A 20,855-nucleotide genomic window follows, 5' to 3' on the forward strand; every position below is an offset into this window, starting at 1 on the left:
ACTTAACCTCTCCATGTAAATGCCGCTGCCTCTAAGTCCGGCAGTCGGGAGATGATTTATTAGAGCTCTGCCGGTTCTGGCTTCCTGCAATTCAGCAACTGGCTTTGTATGCAGAAGACATCCAGCAAATGAATGTTGGGCTGGTGAGCTGCTTCCTCCTCCCTTCCAGTCTTGGGGTCCCGATGAAGCAGGATGATCCATGATGAAACGGTGGAGTTGTGCTGAGGTTACACATCCAACTGTGCAATGTGAGACACTAAGTAGATCAGAGGGCAGCCCATGAGGCTGAAGATGAGGCTGAAGGGGAGACGTGTTTATCCAGCTGAAATCGCTTTTTATTTCAGGTGCCCGTCTTTCTCACCTAGGCAGCTCCCTTCAATCCTTTTTTCATGAAATGTGTTCGTACGTGTAGAAGAAGGGAGAAGAGCAGGAAAGGGTTAGAGGCAGGTGCAGAACTGGGGTCTGTGTTCCTCAAAAAGGAAAAGCTTGGCTGGTTGGGAATCTGATTCCTCTCATGGTCTTTTGGGTTCTCACACGATTCTATTGTCCTCCGGGGAGGTTTCTCCAAACAGAGCCAATAGAATATCATAGTTATAAAGAGGGCATTTAATAGATGAGTACCATCAGAGGCAGAATAGTCCTCACAGGGGCCATCTGTGGGCTGGGGAGACAGGGAAACCAGTAGCTGCTCAGTCCAAGAATCTGTAAACCTCAGAACATGAAAGCAGGGGTATGTGGGATGATGTCAGTAATGCAGCCCCTGTCTGAGGCCAAAAATGTCCTTGAAGAGTTGCTGACAAGAGTCCATATTGAAAGGCTAAAGAATCAGGAGTCTGATGTCCATGGGCAACAGCAGAAGCAAAAAAAAATATATATATATATAGATATAGATATAGATATAGATATAGATATAGATATAGATATAGATGTAGATAGATAGATAGATACAGATACAGATACAGATACAGATATAGATATAGATATATAGAGAGAGCCTGCTCAAGATGGGTCAAGTGGGCACATTCACTCTTCTCCCTTCTGCTTTTTCATTATATCTGGACCACCAGCCTATGGGATGGTGCTGCCTAGGTTCAGGGTGGGTCTTCCCCACTCAGTTTGCTGGCCCACATGCCAATCATGCCTAGAGACACCCTCGCATACAAACCCAGAAGTGTGCTCAGTCCAGTCAAGTGGTCAACCAAAATCAACCAGCACAACCTCTTCACTCTAACTTGGAATCACCCCCATGTCTTGAAGTCACAAAGCCTGGAGGTCTCAGAGAACTCCTGGTTTTGCCTCTTCATGAGAGGATGAGGACATGAGGCCCTACAAAGAAGTGACCACCCATCAAGGACAAGCACTTGAAAGATGATGAAGTTGACAGGGGCCTGAGGAGAGCCTGGTAACTCGGAATTTCTCTCTTCTCAGGCTTCTCACAGCCAATACCACTACTGCTGCTCCACTCAGCTCCCCTACAGGCCTCCTTCCCTTCCTGTTTCTTAGGAGAGCTTAGTCAGAATTCAGACTTAAATTCTGAATTCCAAAGACTTAAATTTAGAATTTAAAAGGCTCATACTAAACATTAACAGGAAACAAAAATTAAATAAGAAATACAATCCAAGATGTATAAAAATGGTCTGATTTTCAAAATACAAACATATCCCGATTCCTCAGATACCCTACTTAAAGATCCCTTGGGTGCAAGGAACAGAAAACCACTCTAGGCAACCAAGGTGCAGGGAGATTTATGGTGAAGAACATTCAGAGGTCTGACAAGTCCCTGATCATTCCATCCCTCCTCTCCAGACATCTCACTGGGCTCTCTGCTTGTCCACTCCATTCCTTCTTCCGCAGAACAGTATCCTCTGCCCGGCTCTTGCTTTCTCCTCCTCCAATACCTCACCTTGTACTAGCTGACTTCCTACCTCTGGTCCAGGCCCAGGGAGGGTCTAACCACTATGGCATTAGAATACTCCTTCTCCTGTATTCCCCACTTGCAGAGACTCATAACTTACCATTGCATCAACCTGTCAGCACCCAAAGCCTTTCCACTAAAATTATCACACACCTCCAGTGAGAGAGGCAGGAAGCATATGATATACACTTAGAGATGATGTTCCCAAGAACACCAGCTAAATACACCACCATGGGAAGAGTGCAAATGTCAATCCTGGGTTAATCCCCAAAATGTCAAACAAAATTGACTTCAGAGGGAAGATGTTGCTCATTTGCCAGGAAAGTTTCTGATAATTGATGCTTTTCACCATACTGAGACACTGGGCTTGAACAGCAAGCCAAGGATCAAATCCCTGTCTTGCATGTGCATTCAAAGTTAAAATTATACAACCAACAGGCTTGCAATTTCAATACCAACAGGAAAGCTAAAAGGCTAAGTGGAAGAACAGCTAGACCAAGTAGCTATTAGGTGAACTCTAGCAACCAGAACGAATGCAGCCACACAGCTTGTGCTTTAGCTATAGCCTAGATCCACAGATGCTAAATGTCCTCTAGACTTTTGATGTGCTTTCACTTTAGGCTCCAATTTCAATATAAATGGAAGAGAATTGTACATGTTCTTTTGAATTTCATTACCAAACCTCGGATGTCAAAATCGGAAAACAGCTTTGGAAAAAAGCAAAATGTTGGTTTTTCTTCATTTAAAAATGAAGTTGAATTCTTTGCTCATGGGTCTAGAACAGTTGCCATCTGTTTTAGTGAGTGTCTCTGACTTGGGCTGCACATGTCTTCTCACTTCTCAGCAACCCCAGCCTCAGAATGAAAACTCACAGCCGTGCACTGAGCTGAGCATCCCCTCCTGCTGGAAAAAGCAAGCATGCCCAGGCCAGCTGAGCTGCCCAGGGCAGGACAGTCAGAGTGGAAGAAAGAAGTAAGAGTTCAACCCTGGAGTGTCTGACAGAATAACAATACTGAGTGTCCATGTCCAAATCCTTGGAACCTGTGAAAGAAGGGTCTTTGCCAATGTGATTAAAGGTAGAGATTCGGAGATGGAGTGATTATCCAATCTAATCACCTATCCTTGAAAGTGGAGAACTTCCCCAGCTATTATCAATCAGGGGGAGATGCGACACTGATGGCTTTGAAGATGGAGGAAGGGGCTGTGGGCAAGGGATCAAGCAACCTTAAGAAGATGGCAAAAGGAAACAAATTCTCCCACAAACCTTCAGAAAGCAACAGAGCCCTGCCAACACCTTGAATTTAGCCAATGGACATCCCCACTGAACTTCAGAACTCACAAATGCATGTTATTTAATCTCCTAAATTTATGGTCATTTGTTACAGCAGCAATAAGAAACTAATACAGCTGGCAAATTCCTTGAGTCTGCAGCACAGGAATGAGTGGGAGGGGCTGAGGTACAGGATGCAGCTGGGATGTGATAGACAGTGTTGTACTATCATCACCACCACCCTGTGGGCTTCTGAGCAGGAAGGGACTGCCTGGATCTTGACTTCCTAGGGAACATTTTAAAAATGCTAACGACTGGGCCAGACCTATGAAACCAGAATCAAGCAAGGGAATGAGGCCCAGAAGTTGGTACTTAACTTTCTTATTTAACTCTGCCCTACTGCTCTTTTGCCCTCTCAGCCAACACTGCCTTTTGCAGAACAGGATCCCCCCAAAGCTACCTGCCATCTACTTGGGTTGACTCCCCAGGGCCTTTTGACCCTTGCAAAGACCCTGCCTGGCCATTTCTTTCCTCTTTTCTAGATAGGCAGGCAAGCCTGAGAAAGTATACTCCTCAGGAAAGCAGAGTCTCAGAGCCCACTGATCTGCAAATACAACAAAAATCTTGGGCATTTCAATTCCTTCCCATACAGTTCTCTGGAGGTACATCAAAATGACTGCACTTGACTTCCACCAGCAATTCCCCTTGAATTCCCATTACACATTTTCTGGGCTTATCCAGCATCCCCCTGAGATCATTCTCCCCCTTGAGGAATAGATGGCTATCCGGATGCCCATTAGAACCACCTGAGATGCTCTTAAAAATCCCAATGCCCAAATCAAACTTCAGATCAATAACACCGGAATTTCTGCATGTGGAACTTAGGCGTCATTATTCTTAAGAGTCCCCAAATGATTCTATTGTGTAACCATGGAGTGAAGGCACGAATACTCCCACAGACCTGGGCTGTCTTCTGATGAATCCCATGATCCTGATTCCTCTCCCCTGCCCCCAGTTGACCTAACGGTTGCAGGAGCTCCATCCCCTTCCTCCCTGTCTTTCTCTTGCCTTCTCTAGACTTCATATTGTATCCTCCTCCCTTCCTCATATTACTGGCAGTCCCACTGCTGATTTTCTAATTCTTAAAGCATCCACTAAGACATTGCTACTCAAAGTGTGACTCACAGTATCATCTGGGAGGTTGTTAGAAATACACAACCTCAGACCTCACTGTGGCCCTACAGCAGCAAAATCTACATTTTAACAAGATCCCCAGGTGATCTGATGCTCATCTGATCTTGGGAAGCTCTGTTGCTAACACATTCCAGCACTTGCCTGGGGAAGCCCTGTTATGCGGTTGCAGATTAGCAGCTGGCGAGCCAATTGGTTCAGGAGGGACTCTGAGAACAACAGATTACATGTTCACATCTCCTCCAGCAGGAAGAGGTTAATGCGGGTTAATTTTCGGTTCTTTTTGGTATAATGGGTGGAAATATTACCACTATTTTGCAAAACCCCTCATCTAAAAATTAAACATAATTGTAAGACCCGGCTCCCCCTCCTTCATGCTAGGAAATGTGCAGAATGTCAGTGTCCATTCATGAGTACTAGTTTTCAAAGTCCCAGAGCAGGCTGGCCCAGGCCCCTGTACCCAGGCTGGTCACAGCTGCTCCAGAAAGCTCACAGCTGTGTGATGGGGGCAGAATCATTTTCAATCAGAGCCAGGTAATGCCCTCAAGGGACAAGTCTACACCCACTCTTAGCCACTGGAATGTCCCCTGGAACATCTTCCTGATCTCACAGGCATGCTTACCCCATTGACAAAGTCAATAAATCACCACAGTTTAGCTAGTAATAAAAATTAAGGGCTGGGCTTGTGGCTCAGTGGTAGAGCGCTTGCCTAGCATGTGTGAGGCACTGGGTTCAATCCTCAGCACCACATAAAAATAAATAAATAAAGATATTGTGTCCACCTACAACTAGAAAATATTTTTTAATTAAATGGCTAAATATTATTTGATGTGTAACGTTAAGGTAAGCCTTTATTGGAGGAAACAGTTTTGAAAGATTCTTGCTGGAGGAAATAGGATTACTTAATATTTCTGTATTGCTATAAATTTCTTTTGCAAGGTCACTGCATATGACTGAAAGTGTTACAGGGCAAATCAGTAGACCCTGGGACTTTGACAAAATGACAGCATTAGGACTGACAGGGCCTCAGAAGTTCTTTAGAATCCAGAATTTCTGAACTTCCCTGATATAAGAATCACCAGGATTCATTCAAAAATTCCCAGGCCCCACTGAAATTCTTCCAAGAAAGGCCTGGAACCCTCTATAGTTTTCCAAGTGCCCCTGGTGAGTGCTGTCATCAGGAAGGTTTGGAAACACTGATGATCTCACCCACTTCTCTGCCCCCGTCCCTAAGACCTCCTAAGGAAATACCTGGGCCCACCTCTGACGTTTGTTCTTCTTAAGCCCTTGCCAGGTAGCCATTTCTTCTTTTTCTGGGGAGGGGGGTACAAGAGATTGCATTCCAGGGGCACTCAACCATTGAGCCATATCCCCAGCCCTATTTTGTATTTATTTAGAGACAGGGTCTCACTGAGTTGCATAGCACCTCACTGTTACTGAGGCTGGTTTTGAACTCACAATCCTCCTGCCTCAGCCTCCTGAGCTGCTGGGATTACAGGCATGTGCCACTGCACTTTGCACCAGGTTGCCATTTTTTATTGCACAAATTGTCCCTTTCTGTCCATGGCCAACTTCTGGCTCCCTTTAACTTCTCTTCATTAACCCCAGTTCTTCTTCCAAACATAGGACAATTTTCCATTTTCTCTTTGAGCTATAAACCTGTTTATTTTCTTCACATGTTTTTAGAGGAAATCTTTAAATATTGTCTAGAGGGAAATGTGTTTTCCTTTCATGAGAACTTGTAATAAAATTCAAAGATTGCTTACATAAAATTGTGGTATTCCTCTTTGAACTTTTAAAGTAGTTTCTGTCTTATTCTATCTTTGGTTGCTATGACAAAATGCATAAGGCTGGGTACTCTAGAGAGAAAAGAGCTTTATTTAGCTTGAAGTGGAGGTTAGAGAGCATGGCAGCAGCTTCTGCTCAGCTCAGATGAGGATTTCATGGTATCAAAATGGCAAAGGCTCAGGTGAGAATGGCAGAAATGCATGGAAAAGACATATAGAAGAATTCAGTGGAGAAACCAGAATGGATTCCTTATAACAACCCATTCCCACAGGAAACCAGTCCAGTCCCACAGACTGGTGCTAATACCTTAGGAGGGTGGTACCCCGACGACCTATTACTTTCTATCAGGCCCCATCTCTTAAAGATTCTACCACCTCAGCAACGCCACACTGGAGACCAAGCCTCCAGCACATGACCTTCTAGGAGAGAAACCATTCCCAACTTATAGCTGTCTCCATCTGAAAAGACACTATGCTAAAAGGACAGACCACCACATTCACATTCTGAAGGACACATAAACCCATGTATTCATGTGCTGTGGTCCTGAGAGCTGCCACAGTCTACAAATGAACAATTCATCATTCATTCCTGTGATTAATTAGAGTGCACTTTTACAAAGATTTATTAAATGTTTGCCGTGTACTGAGCACTATGCTGTTTGCAGGGAATATTGATATAATATTTATCTAACTGGTTTGATTACCTCTGCCCGTTAAGACTCTTGGTGAATAAGCTCCATAGTTTTGCCCCTAATAATAGCAATGATCATCAATTTAGTAATTGGAAAGGATTTCAGAGGTCCCCTGATCCAACTTTTCTTTTTTTTTAATATTTATTTTTTAGTTTTAGTTGGACACAATGCCTTTATTTCACTTATTTATTTTTATGTGGTGCTGAGGATCAAACAATCCACAATCCCAGCTCATGATCCAACTTTTCAATCCACTAAAATAAATGAGTAAATGTGATAGAGATTCTGTTCTTTAGGACTTTATGGTCTTGCAGGGGGGCATTTTTAGAGCGAATGGCATTAAATGAAATTAAAGCACCTATTTATTAGGTTATGAATAGCTCAACTATATACTTCTAAGGATGGGTTTGTCTACATCCATGATGTAATCAAAGGAAAGAGTGATCAGTATGGAGCTTGGAGGCAGAGTGTTCAGTTGCACTTCTGATGAGCTAAAAGAGGACATTTGAGCCCACCGAGGTAGAGCACACCTTTAATCCCAGCAGCTCAGGAGGCTGAGGCAGGAGGATTGCAAGTTCAAAGCCAGCCTCAGCAATAGCAAGGCTCTAAGCAACTCAGCAAGACCCTGTCTCTAAATAAAATATAAAAAAGGATCTTGGGGCTGTGGGTCAGTGGTAAAGCACACCTTTGTTCAATCCCTGGTTACCCACCACCCCGTCCCCCAGCCCCCAGAGACAGGGAGAGGACATTGGAGCTCCCTTTCACTTATGTGTTCCACACTAACCTATTATGCCTTGCGTGTTAAACACTAGGGATCAGAAGCCAGGAGGAGCACCTGTTCTCAAGTAGGTTACAGTCTCTCTCCAGGACTTGGGCATCCACTTATTTGCCAATGGATACACTCACTGAAATTCACCTTGAACCAAATTTGTAAGTTGAGGCACTGTCACAGTCTTTTCTACACGTATGCAAAGGTGGGAAAATTTTGAGTCACCTGCCTCACCTATTTCCAGCCGTGGTCAAACAAGGTCAAAGCCTTCCTTCCTTTCCTCACTCCACTTCATATTGTGCCATATTTTTTTTTTTGCATTTTGGGGTTTTGCTTTCATGCCTTTACTATTTAAAATGCCCCTCAAGCCGGACACAGTGGCTTATGCCCGTCAGATGTAGTGTTGAAATGGCATCTAGCGTTGTGAGTGCAAGAAGGCTGTGCTGTGGCTTCCAGAGAGAATCACAAAAGTTAGATGAGCTTCTCTCAGGCATGAGGTGTAGCGCCATTGGTTGTGAGCTCAGTGTTAATTGGTAATCTGGTACATTCAGCAATAGGAGAGGAGATTTGCTGATTGGTATATGAGTATGCTGTGCTTAAGTAACATCTACCGTGTGTGGCGAAGCTGTGGAAAAGATGGAAAAGAGACCAAACTCAGGAATTCATGAGGTGACAACTGATTAAAAATCGAATCACCAAAGCCTAATGGACAGCACTGTTATGAGGCTGAAAGCCAAAGACATTTAGAGTCACATTATCCAAGGTCAGGAAAACTATTAAACCCTTCTCAGTTAATGTTGTATTATTAAAAAAAATTAGATATCATTAATTTCTAAGAAATATTAACTTTCGGTATCTTCAAAGACAAACACATGTAAAATAGGTAATGGGTTGATCTGTTGATGATACTGCTATGACCAGAGGTACACAGGAACGGATCCCTATGTTTCCTTTAGGGAACACGTCACTGTCCCCTACAAGCCAGTGCTTGTGGTGACTGAAAAACATGACCACAAGGAATAACAAGACTTGCTGGGTGTAATGATGCATGTCTGTAATCTCAGCCACTCGGGAGGCTGAAGCAGGAGGATTGCAAGTTCAAAGCCAGCCTCAGTGGCAAAAAGCCCCCATAGGTGCCATCCCCAGTACCACGAAACAAAACAAAAACAAAGTACCAAGACGTTGTGTTATAGACCACAGGAAAGAGTGAGCAGTTCATTTGGCATTTTGACTAGAATATAGGATATCCTGGAAAAGAAGAAGAGGGGAGAGAGAGAAAAAGAGAGAGGAGTATCACCATAAGTTAGAACCAAATCATGGAGGCTTTGAAAGCCAAAATATGAAGCCAAACAATGGGAGTGCATTAGTCTGGGTTTTGTTACTATAAAGAAATTGTTTGAGGGCTGGGGTTATGGCTCAGTGGTAGAGTGCTCGCCTAATATGTGCAAGGCCCTGGGTTCGATCCTCAGCACCACACAAAAATAATTAAATAGAATAAAGGTATTGTGTCCAACTACAACTAAAAAATAAATATTAAAAAAAGAGAAAGGTTTGAGCCTCCAGCCATCACTGGATTGCTTTATAAGAGTGTAAGTGTATGACTACATCCTCAGATAAGGACACTTGATGCTCAGTTCAGAGGTCCAAAATTCCCCATTTCCTGATTGCTTTGCTGTTTTTACTTGTTTTCATTTAATCCTCACCACGGGACTTAGTTCTCATCTGGTGGGGAGTTGCCCCAAGGCCCTACCTTGGTTGAACTTGTTTTAAATTTCCTGTCTTCCCTGAAAGTGGTTTCCTATCTCCCCACCCCAGCTTTACATCACCTGCCATTTTGATTAGCACAGCTTAGGAAATAACTCAGATCATCTTGAGATACCTAAGAAGATTAGAAAAGAGGGAAGAAGGAAGGGTGAGAAAGAAGCAGAGAATGTCTCCTCTCTCTTAGACAATGCAGTCACCAGGGAACCAGTCACCAGGATCTATCTGGATCCCCAAGAACTCAATAGGGATCCACTGTCAGCCACCTTGGGGTTCCCATTTGAAGCTGCTGCCCAAAGCATCTTCTCATTGATCTACTTCTGGGGATCTTGGAAAAGATGCTTTGAAAGTCTCCTCCCAGGTTGGGAGCGTAGCTCAGTGGTAAAGCTCTTGCCTAGCATGCAGGAGGCCCTGAGTTCAATCCCCAGTACCATCAAAGTAAAAAAAAAAAAAGTCTCCATGCCCCCACTTGAGGACTTAGTAACCTATAGCCCAAAATAGCCTCATAATATGCAGGTCTCCTTTCCAAAATTGTTAAGAATCCCAAGATGGTGGTAGCAAAGCAGTAAACCAACCCCCATCTGACTACATGGATTGCACACCCATACAGTGGGTCACAGTTCTGAAATAGCCTGTCTGTCTCCATGCCCTGTGAAGGATCCCGGTCTCCTGTCTTCCCATCACTCTGCCCACAGTGGAACATTTTATGAACCACAGTTTAAGGCTTTGAAGCAGCTTCTCTTTGTATGTAAAAGAATTACCTGTTATTTCTACCTTTCTTGACAGTAATAACTTTTGAGCTAATTTTTATTTTTTTGTTCTACCTCTTCAGTGACAACCCTGCTACCCAGTTTAACCTCAAAACTCACATGAATTCTCGAGACCTGAAGACAGCTATTGAGAAAATTACCCAGAGAGGAGGGCTTTCTAATGTAGGTATGTGACCCCGCTTCAGATAATTCTATCTTGTTGCCATGGTTCTCTTTCTACGTGGTTGTCTTCTAACATTCTATATTGAAGGAGGGAAAAAAAAAAGAATCCATCAAGAAATGACTCATGTAACATCTGTATCTTTTCTAAAGTATTATAATGAATTCAGGTGGCAAGAGTTGTCAAAACATATCTGCCATCTAGTTCCAGCTTGCTTGGTTCCTCGGGATGCCAACATTCTTCAGGACAAGCAGGACTGCTGTTGTGACTATTTCCTGGTTGGCCTCCAAGTTGCCAAGACTGAACATTAAATTCCACCATCAATTCCATCAGGAAGCAGCTCAGTGCTCCTTGGGAGTCTTGTTCCAATCAGCTACGGTTGCAGCAATGACTTTGCAAACAGAGTCTTGTCCTCTATTTCAAGATGAATCTTTTGTGATGTCTGAGCCTTTGGAGGGGGAACCAGAAGTTCAAGATCTAACCCTCACTGGAGCAGGTTCAGAAACTCCATTTTATCATTTCACCCAGAGGTGACGGGGCATTAGGAAACAACAGCTTTACATTTTCACACTAACCGTGCTCAGACTGTCAAAGAACCCATGCCAGTGTGTAATTAATGTATAAATGGTAGCCTGACTTTGGGGGGACACAAGGGGGGATGATTACATGCTTCTCAGGGAACCTGTTCATACCATCAAACTCCAAAAGACTGGAGATGTGGGCCACATTTGCTTGGCATGGAGAAGCTACGTGCAGGGTGTAGAACTATCTTATCCTTGAGGGAGTTACAGTAAATCTGATTAATTATTTCCCTCCCCCAACCCTCAGAGAACATTTTGTAGCCATCAAACATAAGAATCGAGCAGATGCAGAGCCTTTCACTTTTGAACAACGTTAAATAAACACTGACCAAGCTGCTACTCTCCATGCCCCAAATTCCAAAGCATCTTCGTTACAAACATGATAAAGTTGATTTCTGACTTGTTCTCCACTGAATCCTTCCATTAGCAAAATTTTACTGGAGAAAAACTTCAGAAGACAACTAACTTCCCTGAGGAGGTCAGAAAGGTGTTCGAACCTAATCAGTATACCTTTGTCAGTGTAGGACAGGTTTGAACTCTGCCTCTGGTTTAGGGTTTGGTTTCAGAGGACAGAATCCAACCAGCTGGTTCAGGTATAAAGTGACTTATTTCAGAGCATGAAACACTATGAGAATTATAGAAAGGACTGAAGAAGCTGACTCTGGGAGCTTCTTTTGGAAACGGGGCTTCCAAGGGAGCTGCTACCTCTTCCAAGTTCTAGAAACAACTTTCTGAATTCTGCCACCACAGCCTCTTCAGGAACCTGCTTCAGCAGGAAGCCCACGATCAGAAACCTTCTTCTACAGCTGCCAAACTCCAGAACCAAGTCCTCCCTGACCCATTCTTACCCACAAAAGGGCAATCCTGCACCCTCTCTCCTAACACCATTGAAGCTAGCAACCAACACAAACATGTCTGTCAGTGGTGCTCCAAGAGAAGTCAAATACTCTACAGATTCTGATCAGCAGAAACTGCTGAAAGAAAAGTTCAGCCCCTGCCTGCTGTCATCTTCTAGATCTCATGTAAATGCATCGATTTGTGAAAGTAAAACAGAGCTGAAAATCTAGATGCAAGAGAGTATGGACAATGTAGTTTTCAGACATCCAGCATCTGGTTTCAAGACCCACTACAAGCCACGCACAGTGGCGCACGCCTGTAATCCAGCAGCTCTGGAGGCTGAGGCAGGAGGATTGCAAGTTCAAAGCCAGTCTCAGCAATTTAGCAAAGCCCTAAGCAATTCAGTGAGAACCTGTCTCTAAATATTTTTTTTAAAAAATGGCTCAGGATATGACTCAGTGGTTAAGTGCCCCTGAGTTCAATCCCTAGTACCAAAAGAAGAAGAAGAAGAAGGAGGAGGAGGAGGAGGAGGAGGAGGAGGAGGAGGAGGAGGAGGAGGAGGAAGAGAAAGAAAAGAAAAGAAAAGAAATCAACAACAATAAAAATCCACTGCAAGGTGGATGGAATGTGCATCAAGCACTGGTTCACTGTGGGCTCAACTAGACTCAAGATTAGGTGGGGTCAAAGTGATCTTTTGGCTCCCTTATGGTACCTAATATTAAGCCAGAAAGGACTACTAGGTGCTGTGGGACTTGATGGAAATTATCCCTTGGCCATGGAAGCAGTTTTCAGCAGCCAGCGGTTTCCCTTAGCAACCAGGTTCTGTGCAGACAGTTCACATAGGTTCACTAAGACACTTCTCCAGGACTTTGTATGTAACCATTTGATGCTTTCATTTGACAGGTAATATTATACTGCCCAAACCAGAGAAGCATTGAGTGTAATAATATTCACCTAAAGAAGGTGGTTGTTAGCTGTTATTAGGGACTCATTTGAGAATCTCCAAAAAGAATATGTATGGCCTTGCTACCCAGATAGTACTCATACACAAGATCCTGTGTATAATTTCAGAGATGCATGGGTATACACACACATCTCTCTCACACACACATACACACACACATGGTTCCACACAACCCAGCAAGGGAGACTTGTCATCCCAATTTGCCCAGGGGAACCTGGGCTTTTAGCACTGAGACTGGGAAATTGCTGGAAAAGTAGGATAGTTTGTCATCTAGTTGACTCTGAAAATGTCCTGAGACCCTGTACACGGGAGAAAGGCATCTCGAGGTTTCACAAAGCCCCATGATTGTTGCACTCAGCTGAAGCAGATCACTGGCCTGGAAGTCTAGACCCAGAGACTATTAGGGACCACCCAGGGCCACACAGCCAGTGGTTGGCACAGCCAGGGCTAGAACACAGTCTCTCAGTTCCTGGTGGGTATAGCTCTTCCCTGGACAGCCAGACTTGGGCCCCTGGCTTGGAACTGGAGGAAAGACCGCTGACCACAGAATACAGCCCTGCAGGCCCAGCAGCTCCTGGAACACTGGGCTCGCCCAGGCTTTAGGAAGCCCAGAGAAGGCTACTGTCACTCCAGTTCAACTCCTCCGAGCCTGTGCTCTAGGACACAACGTGGGGCAGCTTAGAGACTTAGAGTGAGTCTAGTACCCAGGCAGATAAGAGGCCCTTTATTTTTATGAAAGTCTTTCCCTGCTACTTGCTGGTCCCTATGACTTTTTTCAAAGCAGGAAGCAATTAGAAATTAAAGGCTTAAAATGAAACTAAGGGAACGATGTGATGACTGCATGGCATTGTGAATGTGCCCCAGTGCCACTAAACTGTACACCCACAACTAAAGCGGTTCAAAAAATAGAACAGTCAAACTGGGAGGGAATGAGTGTGTTTTTCTGGACCTCTTTGTACTGCTGTGATCTGTTCCTGAATTTATCACTGGCATGATCCCTTCAAGCATGAGTCTCTTTTTCTTCCAGGCCGGGCCATCTCCTTTGTGACCAAGACCTTCTTTTCCAAAGCCAATGGAAACAGAGGTGGTGCTCCCAATGTGGCCGTAGTGATGGTGGATGGTTGGCCCACAGACAAAGTGGAGGAGGCTTCAAGGCTTGCAAGAGAATCAGGAATCAACATTTTCTTCATCACTGTGGAAGCTGCTGCGGAAAATGAGAAGCAGTATGTGACGGAGCCCAACTTTGCCAACAAGGTTTGTAATTGCCAGAGACTCACCCACAGTCAAGCTCCCCTGTACTCTGAAAAGCTGAAATTCCAGGAAGATTGTTTTCTTGGGCTTTCAAATGTGTGTGAAGCTCACATCTAGGTAGAAGTGTCTCCAGTGAGGGAACCTCAAATTACCCTCTCAAAGAAAAGTCCCACACCCACCCTAAGGCCAGCAGCTTGGGAACAGAAGGCAGGAGCAGTGTCCCAGAGGTCTCATGTGGAGGCTCTTCCTTGCTCCTCCCACAGCATCAGGGACCTCAACCAGGCAGCTTCATACAAATACATGAGCTTGCACATGTGTGTACACACACACACACACACATACACACGTACTTTCACACAAACATGCTACAAATTAATCCATCTGATAAACAAGAGAAGGGAGGTGTTGCGACATTTCAGGCAGGTCGTGTTTCCAATGCTACTTCTGGGTTCTGCGGAGATGTCTGGCCAGAGATGAGGCAGGACAGATGGGATAGTAGGCCTCCTGTTCCCAGTCTACTAAACCACTTTTGGTGTTTTCCAGTGGCTGTCTACATAAACCTTCCTTCAAAGGCAAAGCTTCAACTGAAGGACAGAGAAGGAGAGAAGAAAGAATGGAGGGAGGGAGGAACAGAGCCAGCCAGCTTGGACAGCTTGTCTTTGGTTTTTTTTTTTTATTTTTTCGTACTGGGGTACGAAAAAAAAAAAGATCTTTTCATTTATTTATTTACTTATTTTTATTTGAGACAGGATCTTGCTAAGTTGCAGAAGCTGGCCTTGAACTTGGGATCCCTGCCTCAGTCTCCGGAGTTGCTGGGATCTCAGGCCTGTGCCACCATGTCGGGCAAAATCTTGTCCTTGATGCTCCTCCAACTTTATTATTATATGTTTTTGGAGCTGATAGGGCTGGGCCTCCTGCAGCATAGCAGGCTGCTGACCTCTACTTGCTCCATGAAATTCTCTTCCTTGACTTCCCGGCCCTGTGCAGCTGTTATTTCACTTGCTCTTTTTTTTTTTTTCCATTATGTACCCTGAACATGGACCTTTTCAGGACTTAGACCCTGTTCCTCCATCTTCTCTCACAAGATTCTCTCCCTCCAGTCTCCCCAGGGCCACAGCATCAGTCTTCATCTCTTGAGTCTTCTCTGTCCAGATGAAAGACTCTGCCGGCACCCCCATACTAAGGATTGAGCCCTGGGGTGCTCTACCACTGAGCTACATCCCAGCCCTTTTTATTTTTAGACAGTCTCTTGCTGTTGCTCCTGCCTCAGCCTCCCAAGTCATTGTGATTATAGGCATGTGCCATCACACCTGGTGACCTTTCCCTTTTCGGAAGCCCTGTCAGAACCTGAAGTCCTACACACAGCAAGCCAAGTTCATCATCATCTTTCCCACCCAAACTGTCTCCTTCTTGGGACTTTGCATGAACAGCCCCGTCCATCCCAGAATTCCTCATCAGCTCCCAAACTGCATCCCTCATCTCTCTGTTCTTTCTCTTGCCCAGTGACATCTCCCTACTTCAAGTCAGTATTTAACATCCTGCCTGCCTTTCTCCCGGGTCTCCCTTGTAGAGATTTCACAGTGAAGCCCAACTCATGCTTATAAAGAGTTCTTCCAACTACGGGGCTCTTGCTCCAAATCCTTCACTGTCCCTCATGTTTTCTTGAAGCCTTCTAAAGCATGGTCCCAACCCCACTTCCTGGCCCTGCTGCTGTGACACCACACAGGCCCTGTGCTCCAGCCAATGACCACCTGTCCCTGGCCAGCACCACCACTCTCTGCTGCTGGAATCTCACACAAGCTGTCCGATAGGGATCCTCTTCCTCCATAGGATCAGCTTCCTACCAGCACTCAGCCTCTTGTGCCGCCTCGTCCATGGAAAGTTTTGTAACCTGCTTTAGGTTTTTACAAATCAAGAAAAAGATGTATTTCCTGGGAAGGATTAAGTCATTACTTGTTTCAAAATAATTTTTTAATTGTACAGATTCATCCATAGTCATGAGGTCAGACATGCTCTGTGACCCGCAAAGGAAGGGACAGGAAGAAATGCCCTACCTTAGGAACACTAGCCCTGTCACTTCCAGGAACACACCAACAAGTTTGCTCAATGTTTATTTGTAGCTGACTTGAATTTTTTCTGGAACAAGCTTGGGCACAAGTAAATAAATATTCGTTTGCCTAGAGGCAAGGTTGTCTGGAGGGCAGAGCTTGGGTTTTGAAGGCAGACAGCTAGGCAGTCTAGTTTGGGGAACTCAGGAATGTCCCTTGTAGTGGACCCTCAGTTTGTTTTCTAACAATGGGGGGTCATCGTTCCCCTTGTAGGGTGAGGTGAGGATTGAATGAGAGAATCTCTCCAAGAGCACCTAGTATGACCCTGACCCATGTGGCTACTCAGCAACTCTGGGGCCCCTTCCCACTGGGTACAGGCTGCTCTGGAAACATTCCTCAGTCACTTCTTAGGTATGCTCTGTTTTCCCCAGGAGAACAAAAGCTTTCTTTAATTCTCTCATGCGTTGGTGCCCACCAATGCCAGTCATGGCTGGCTGCCAGTACAAATGAATTGAGCTGAAGAGGCATAAATCTGAAGCAGAAATCAGTGACTTACATCTCCCTGTGCATTCGCCTAGCACAAGGGCTTCCCACTGAGGCACTGGCAGCCGCGGAGACAGGAGTGAGTTCAGAGATTACTAGAGAGGTCTTTGCCTCAGCAAGTGCCCAGACAGGGGAACAGAAAGGGAGAGAGCCATCAACAAGGACTAGCATAGCAAACAGGAGTCTTGTTTGCTTCTTCACCCAACTGGAGGCCCAAGGTAAGGGTGCCAGGTTGGGGGACTTGACCCCTGACCTGGTGAGTGTCCCTCCCCTCTGTCCTCCAGGCTGTGTGCAGAACCAATGGCTTCTACTCGTTCAACGTGCAGAGCTGGTTGGGCCTCTCCAAGACCATGCAGCCCCTGATAAAGCGGGTCTGTGATACCGACCGCCTGGCCTGCAGCAAGACCTGCTTAAACTCAGCCGACATTGGCTTTGTCATTGACGGCTCCAGCAGCGTGGGGACAGGCAACTTCCGCACGGTCCTGCAGTTTGTGGCCAACATCAGCAAGGCGTTTGAGATTTCAGACACAGACACACGTATCGGGGCCGTGCAGTACACCTATGAGCAACGGCTGGAGTTTGGGTTTGACAAGTACAGCACCAAGCCCGACATCCTCAACGCCATCAAGAGGGTGGGGTACTGGAGTGGTGGCACCAGCACTGGTGCTGCCATCCACTATGCCCTGGAGCAGCTCTTCAAGAAGTCCAAGCCCAACAAGAGGAAGCTGATGATCCTCATCACCGACGGCAGGTCCTACGACGACGTGCGGATACCAGCCATGGCCGCCCATCAGAAGGGTAGGGGGAACCTGGTTCAGCCAGCTGCTGAGGCTTCTTAGGGCTGGGAGAGGCTGTCCTTGGAGGGCAAGGAAGGCTCTGCTTTTCTGTGCATTGGTTTTGTCTGTGACAAAATGTTCAAAACCATTAGAGGAGCAAAGATTGCAGGTGTCTGAGTAGCAAAGAGGGAAGGAGGAAGGGCAGCCAGAGGCTCCCCCAGTGTCTTTGAAAACAGGGACCCTTTCCTTGACCTCCTACATCCTGAGACTTTTCCCACCAGGGCTTGAGACACTAAAAGGGAATTCTATTTGTCACTTTCTATGAAAGAAAAATCCCTAGCTGTGTTGAAGACACCAATTTGTCTTTAGTACCTTTTAAAGACTAATAGAGTTCTTTAAGGAAGTCGTACTATGATTGTAAATTAGGTATTGAGGGTTTGGGGGGGGAACCCAAAGAAATTTTGATTCAGAATATTTAAAAGAGATATTTCCATATAAAAATTTCTAAGTTGTTGAGAGAAGGCTCAAAAACACAAAAAATGAGGGCTGGGGATGTGGCTCAAGTGGTAGTGTGCTCGCGTGGGGCACTGGGTTCGATCCTCAGCACTACATAAAAAAAAAAATGAAGTAAAAATATTGTGTCCACCTAAAATTAAGAAATAATTATTTAAAAAAAACACACAAAATGAACAAAGTACTTTAGTGTTTAGAAAATAAGTCACATTTATGAATTAATTAAAAAATATATAAAACTGTTCTCAAAAGTGCCATAAAATAGCATGAAAATATAACAGCCTGAAGAAACCCAAAATGATAATAATAATAATCGTAATAATAAATGGGCTGGGGTTGTGGCTCAGTGGTAGAGCGCTTGCCTAACAAGTGTGAGGCATTGGGTTTGATCCTTAGCACCACATAAAAATAAATAAATAAAAAGTATTGTAGCCATCTACAACTAAAAAAAAAAAGAAAAATAGTAACAATAATAATGATAAAACTGAATCGAGTAGTCAGTGGAACTGGAGACCTCTAAGTGCTAGGGTACAAAACTCACTCAATGCAGTGGTCAATTATTTTTCCTTTTTCTGTGTATACTTTTAATATGGGTTATTTTTTCAGGATTTTTTGTATTCTTGAGAGCTGCTTTAAATCCTTCCTAAGACAATTCTTAATGAACGGGTGGTGCTGGCTTCCAGAAACCAAAGTATCTAGACAATGCATTCAGGCAAAGTCTTCTCAGGGACTTGCCTTTTGCAGAGTCTCGGGCACCTTCACAATGGTGAGATGGTGATGTTCTTTGTGCCAGTGGTCACAAATTCCCTTGGTGTCACGTCAGCAGAGTTGGTCAAGGGTCATAAGCTACCTGCTCCAAATCCCAGAGTGAGTGGCAGATGGGCCAGCTCTTGGCTCATCAGCCCAGGGCTTTTTCTAGCACATCTGTCCAAGCTCACGTTCAGTCCCACCCTCACTTATTTCTCTAGGTACTTTCTTTGGGCCTCACCCAGGAAGTGAGGGAATGAGAAGACTGTTGGAAATGGGAGCTCTCAGAGGATCATATTCTGGGAAGCTTTAAAGAACTGGGACCAATAGATACAAATTACATGGAGGCGGGTTCCTGCTCAGCCAAACACTATGATTCATCTAAAAATGCAATGAGCATTGTGTTCCTAGGATAATCCAAGTCCAGAGTTAATGACCATCTGTCAGAATTGACAGTAGAAGGTTCTGTGCAGGGGTGGTCTCAAGGATCTGAAAAGTTGCATACTGCTCTCTAGTCTTTATCGGGGGATATTCTTTCTTTCTTTCTTTGAGCAGAAATATGGGCTTGCTCAGTCTAAGCTCAGTTCCCATGGCCACTTGGTCACCATTTTAAAACCCAAGGCTGGCTTCCCCTAATCAAGACAGTATTCAGAGAAAAGAAGCTGGAGAGGTGAGAAAAGGGGCTGGCAGCTTATATGCAGCATGATGGACAACTGGAAGCATATTAGACCAGAGCTATGTGAAACACTGACAGCTCCTAATAAGCAGGACAGGACACCTAGAAGATGAGATGGGCCACTGGCAGAAAGGGGGCTGCAGGGCAGGTGCCTGGGCAGGAAGACCACCCCAGGTTCTGCCCTCTGTTTCCTGGCCGTCCTGTGCATCCACCCTGGTTATCCTGAAGGTGGTATAGGAATAGGATTTTGTAGAATAAGGTCAAGTACCTGATATCCAGCTGCCCCCAACCAAATCAAGAACTATCACAGCAGGCAGTTTCCCCACTTTCCCCACTAAAGATTGTTACCTCCTCTCTGAAGTGGATGTTCAAAAGTATTTCTTGAATGAATGAATGGCCATACCTATTCTTAATTCTAGAACCTAGAGTTCCATGGGAGTTTTTTGTTTTTTTTTTAAATCACTTAGTTTCCAAAGTTTAAATTTTTGGCACATTTCTGATTTGGGGTTTGGTTGTGCTGACAGAGCAGCAGAAAAGCAAAGATTCATTAGCAACACTTTTTCTTAGGGGCATTTGTTTCACCTGATCTTTGTCCCCACAGGTGTGATCACCTATGCAATAGGGGTTGCGTGGGCTGCACAGGACGAACTGGAGATCATTGCCACTCACCCTGCCAGAGACCACTCCTTCTTTGTGGATGAGTTTGACAACCTGCACAAATCCGTCCCCAGGATCATCCAGAACATTTGTACAGAGTTCAATGCACAGCCGCGGAACTGAATTCAGAGCAGCAAAGCATAGCAAATGCTGCCCTACTAACTGGCTCTTTGGACCATCCCTGTGCTTTCTGGGGGCACCCACAGGGTGGCGAGTCTTGGGGAGGGCTTGGGCAAACAAGATGCATTTCTGTTCTTTGCCACTGCAATTCTCATATGTCAAAATTTGGCACTGGAAATATGATCATCGACTTACAGATTGAATCAAAATGATACGTCAGTTTTAGGGTGCTGAGGATTTACATTTTGACAGTTGTTTTCAAAATCCATGTTCAGAAGAGAGTGCAGCACTTATTGACAGGCTTAAATGGAGCTTTTGTGAGAATTTTTTATTTTTATTTCTCATAGAACTCTGTAACCCTCAACAAGTTTCATTTTGTCATGACAGTGTAGGAGTTGCTTAATTAAATGTTTAAAAGGATCACATGCGCTCTTTCTCACTGTGTCACATGTCATGGGGTGGGAGGTCTGTGGTGGGGGCCACCCTCCACTCTTCCAGCCCAAGGTAACAACATATCCAATGGTATGGAGAATGTGGTAGGGTCCCTGCTGTTCCTGTTGTCTGAATCACTGAATGCCTGCATCACGCAGCTTTTGGAACACTGGCCCTTGAGGAACAAGTAGATCTTGCTTGAAAGTGGTGCTACCCAAATCCCGATTCTCAGGTTCCATCTTAATACCAGTGAAATCCAAGTCTCTGGGAAGAACTGGAATCCAAGTATTGGCATATTTTAACAGCTCCCCAGTGACTCTTAAAGGTTGCTAGGATTGAGAACCACTGCACTACCTCTGAGGGATCAGTGTTACAGTCATTTCCTACAAGTTTCC

General features: G+C 44.8%; 1 protein-coding gene across 2 annotated transcripts in view; it reads left to right on the forward strand.

Moving 5' to 3' along the window:
- Vit (vitrin) overlaps window positions 1–20,448 on the forward strand; it is a 113,081-nt gene extending 92,633 nt beyond the window's left edge. For both annotated transcript variants that reach the window (XM_046441708.2, XM_046441709.2), the window contains 4 exons: window positions 10,218–10,321; window positions 13,725–13,951; window positions 16,824–17,337; window positions 19,853–20,448. In XM_046441708.2, the coding sequence (XP_046297664.1) occupies window positions 10,218–10,321; window positions 13,725–13,951; window positions 16,824–17,337; window positions 19,853–20,031 (1,024 nt within the window). In that variant the 3' untranslated portion in view covers window positions 20,032–20,448. The remainder of the gene's footprint in view (window positions 1–10,217; window positions 10,322–13,724; window positions 13,952–16,823; window positions 17,338–19,852) is intronic.
- The last annotated feature ends 407 nt before the right edge of the window (window positions 20,449–20,855 follow it).

This window comes from Marmota monax, unplaced genomic scaffold (assembly GCF_021218885.2).
Source record: "Marmota monax isolate L192 unplaced genomic scaffold, Marmota_monax_Labrador192_F-V1.1 WCK01_AAM20220418_F8-fsc00010, whole genome shotgun sequence".
NCBI lineage: Eukaryota > Metazoa > Chordata > Mammalia > Rodentia > Sciuridae > Marmota > Marmota monax.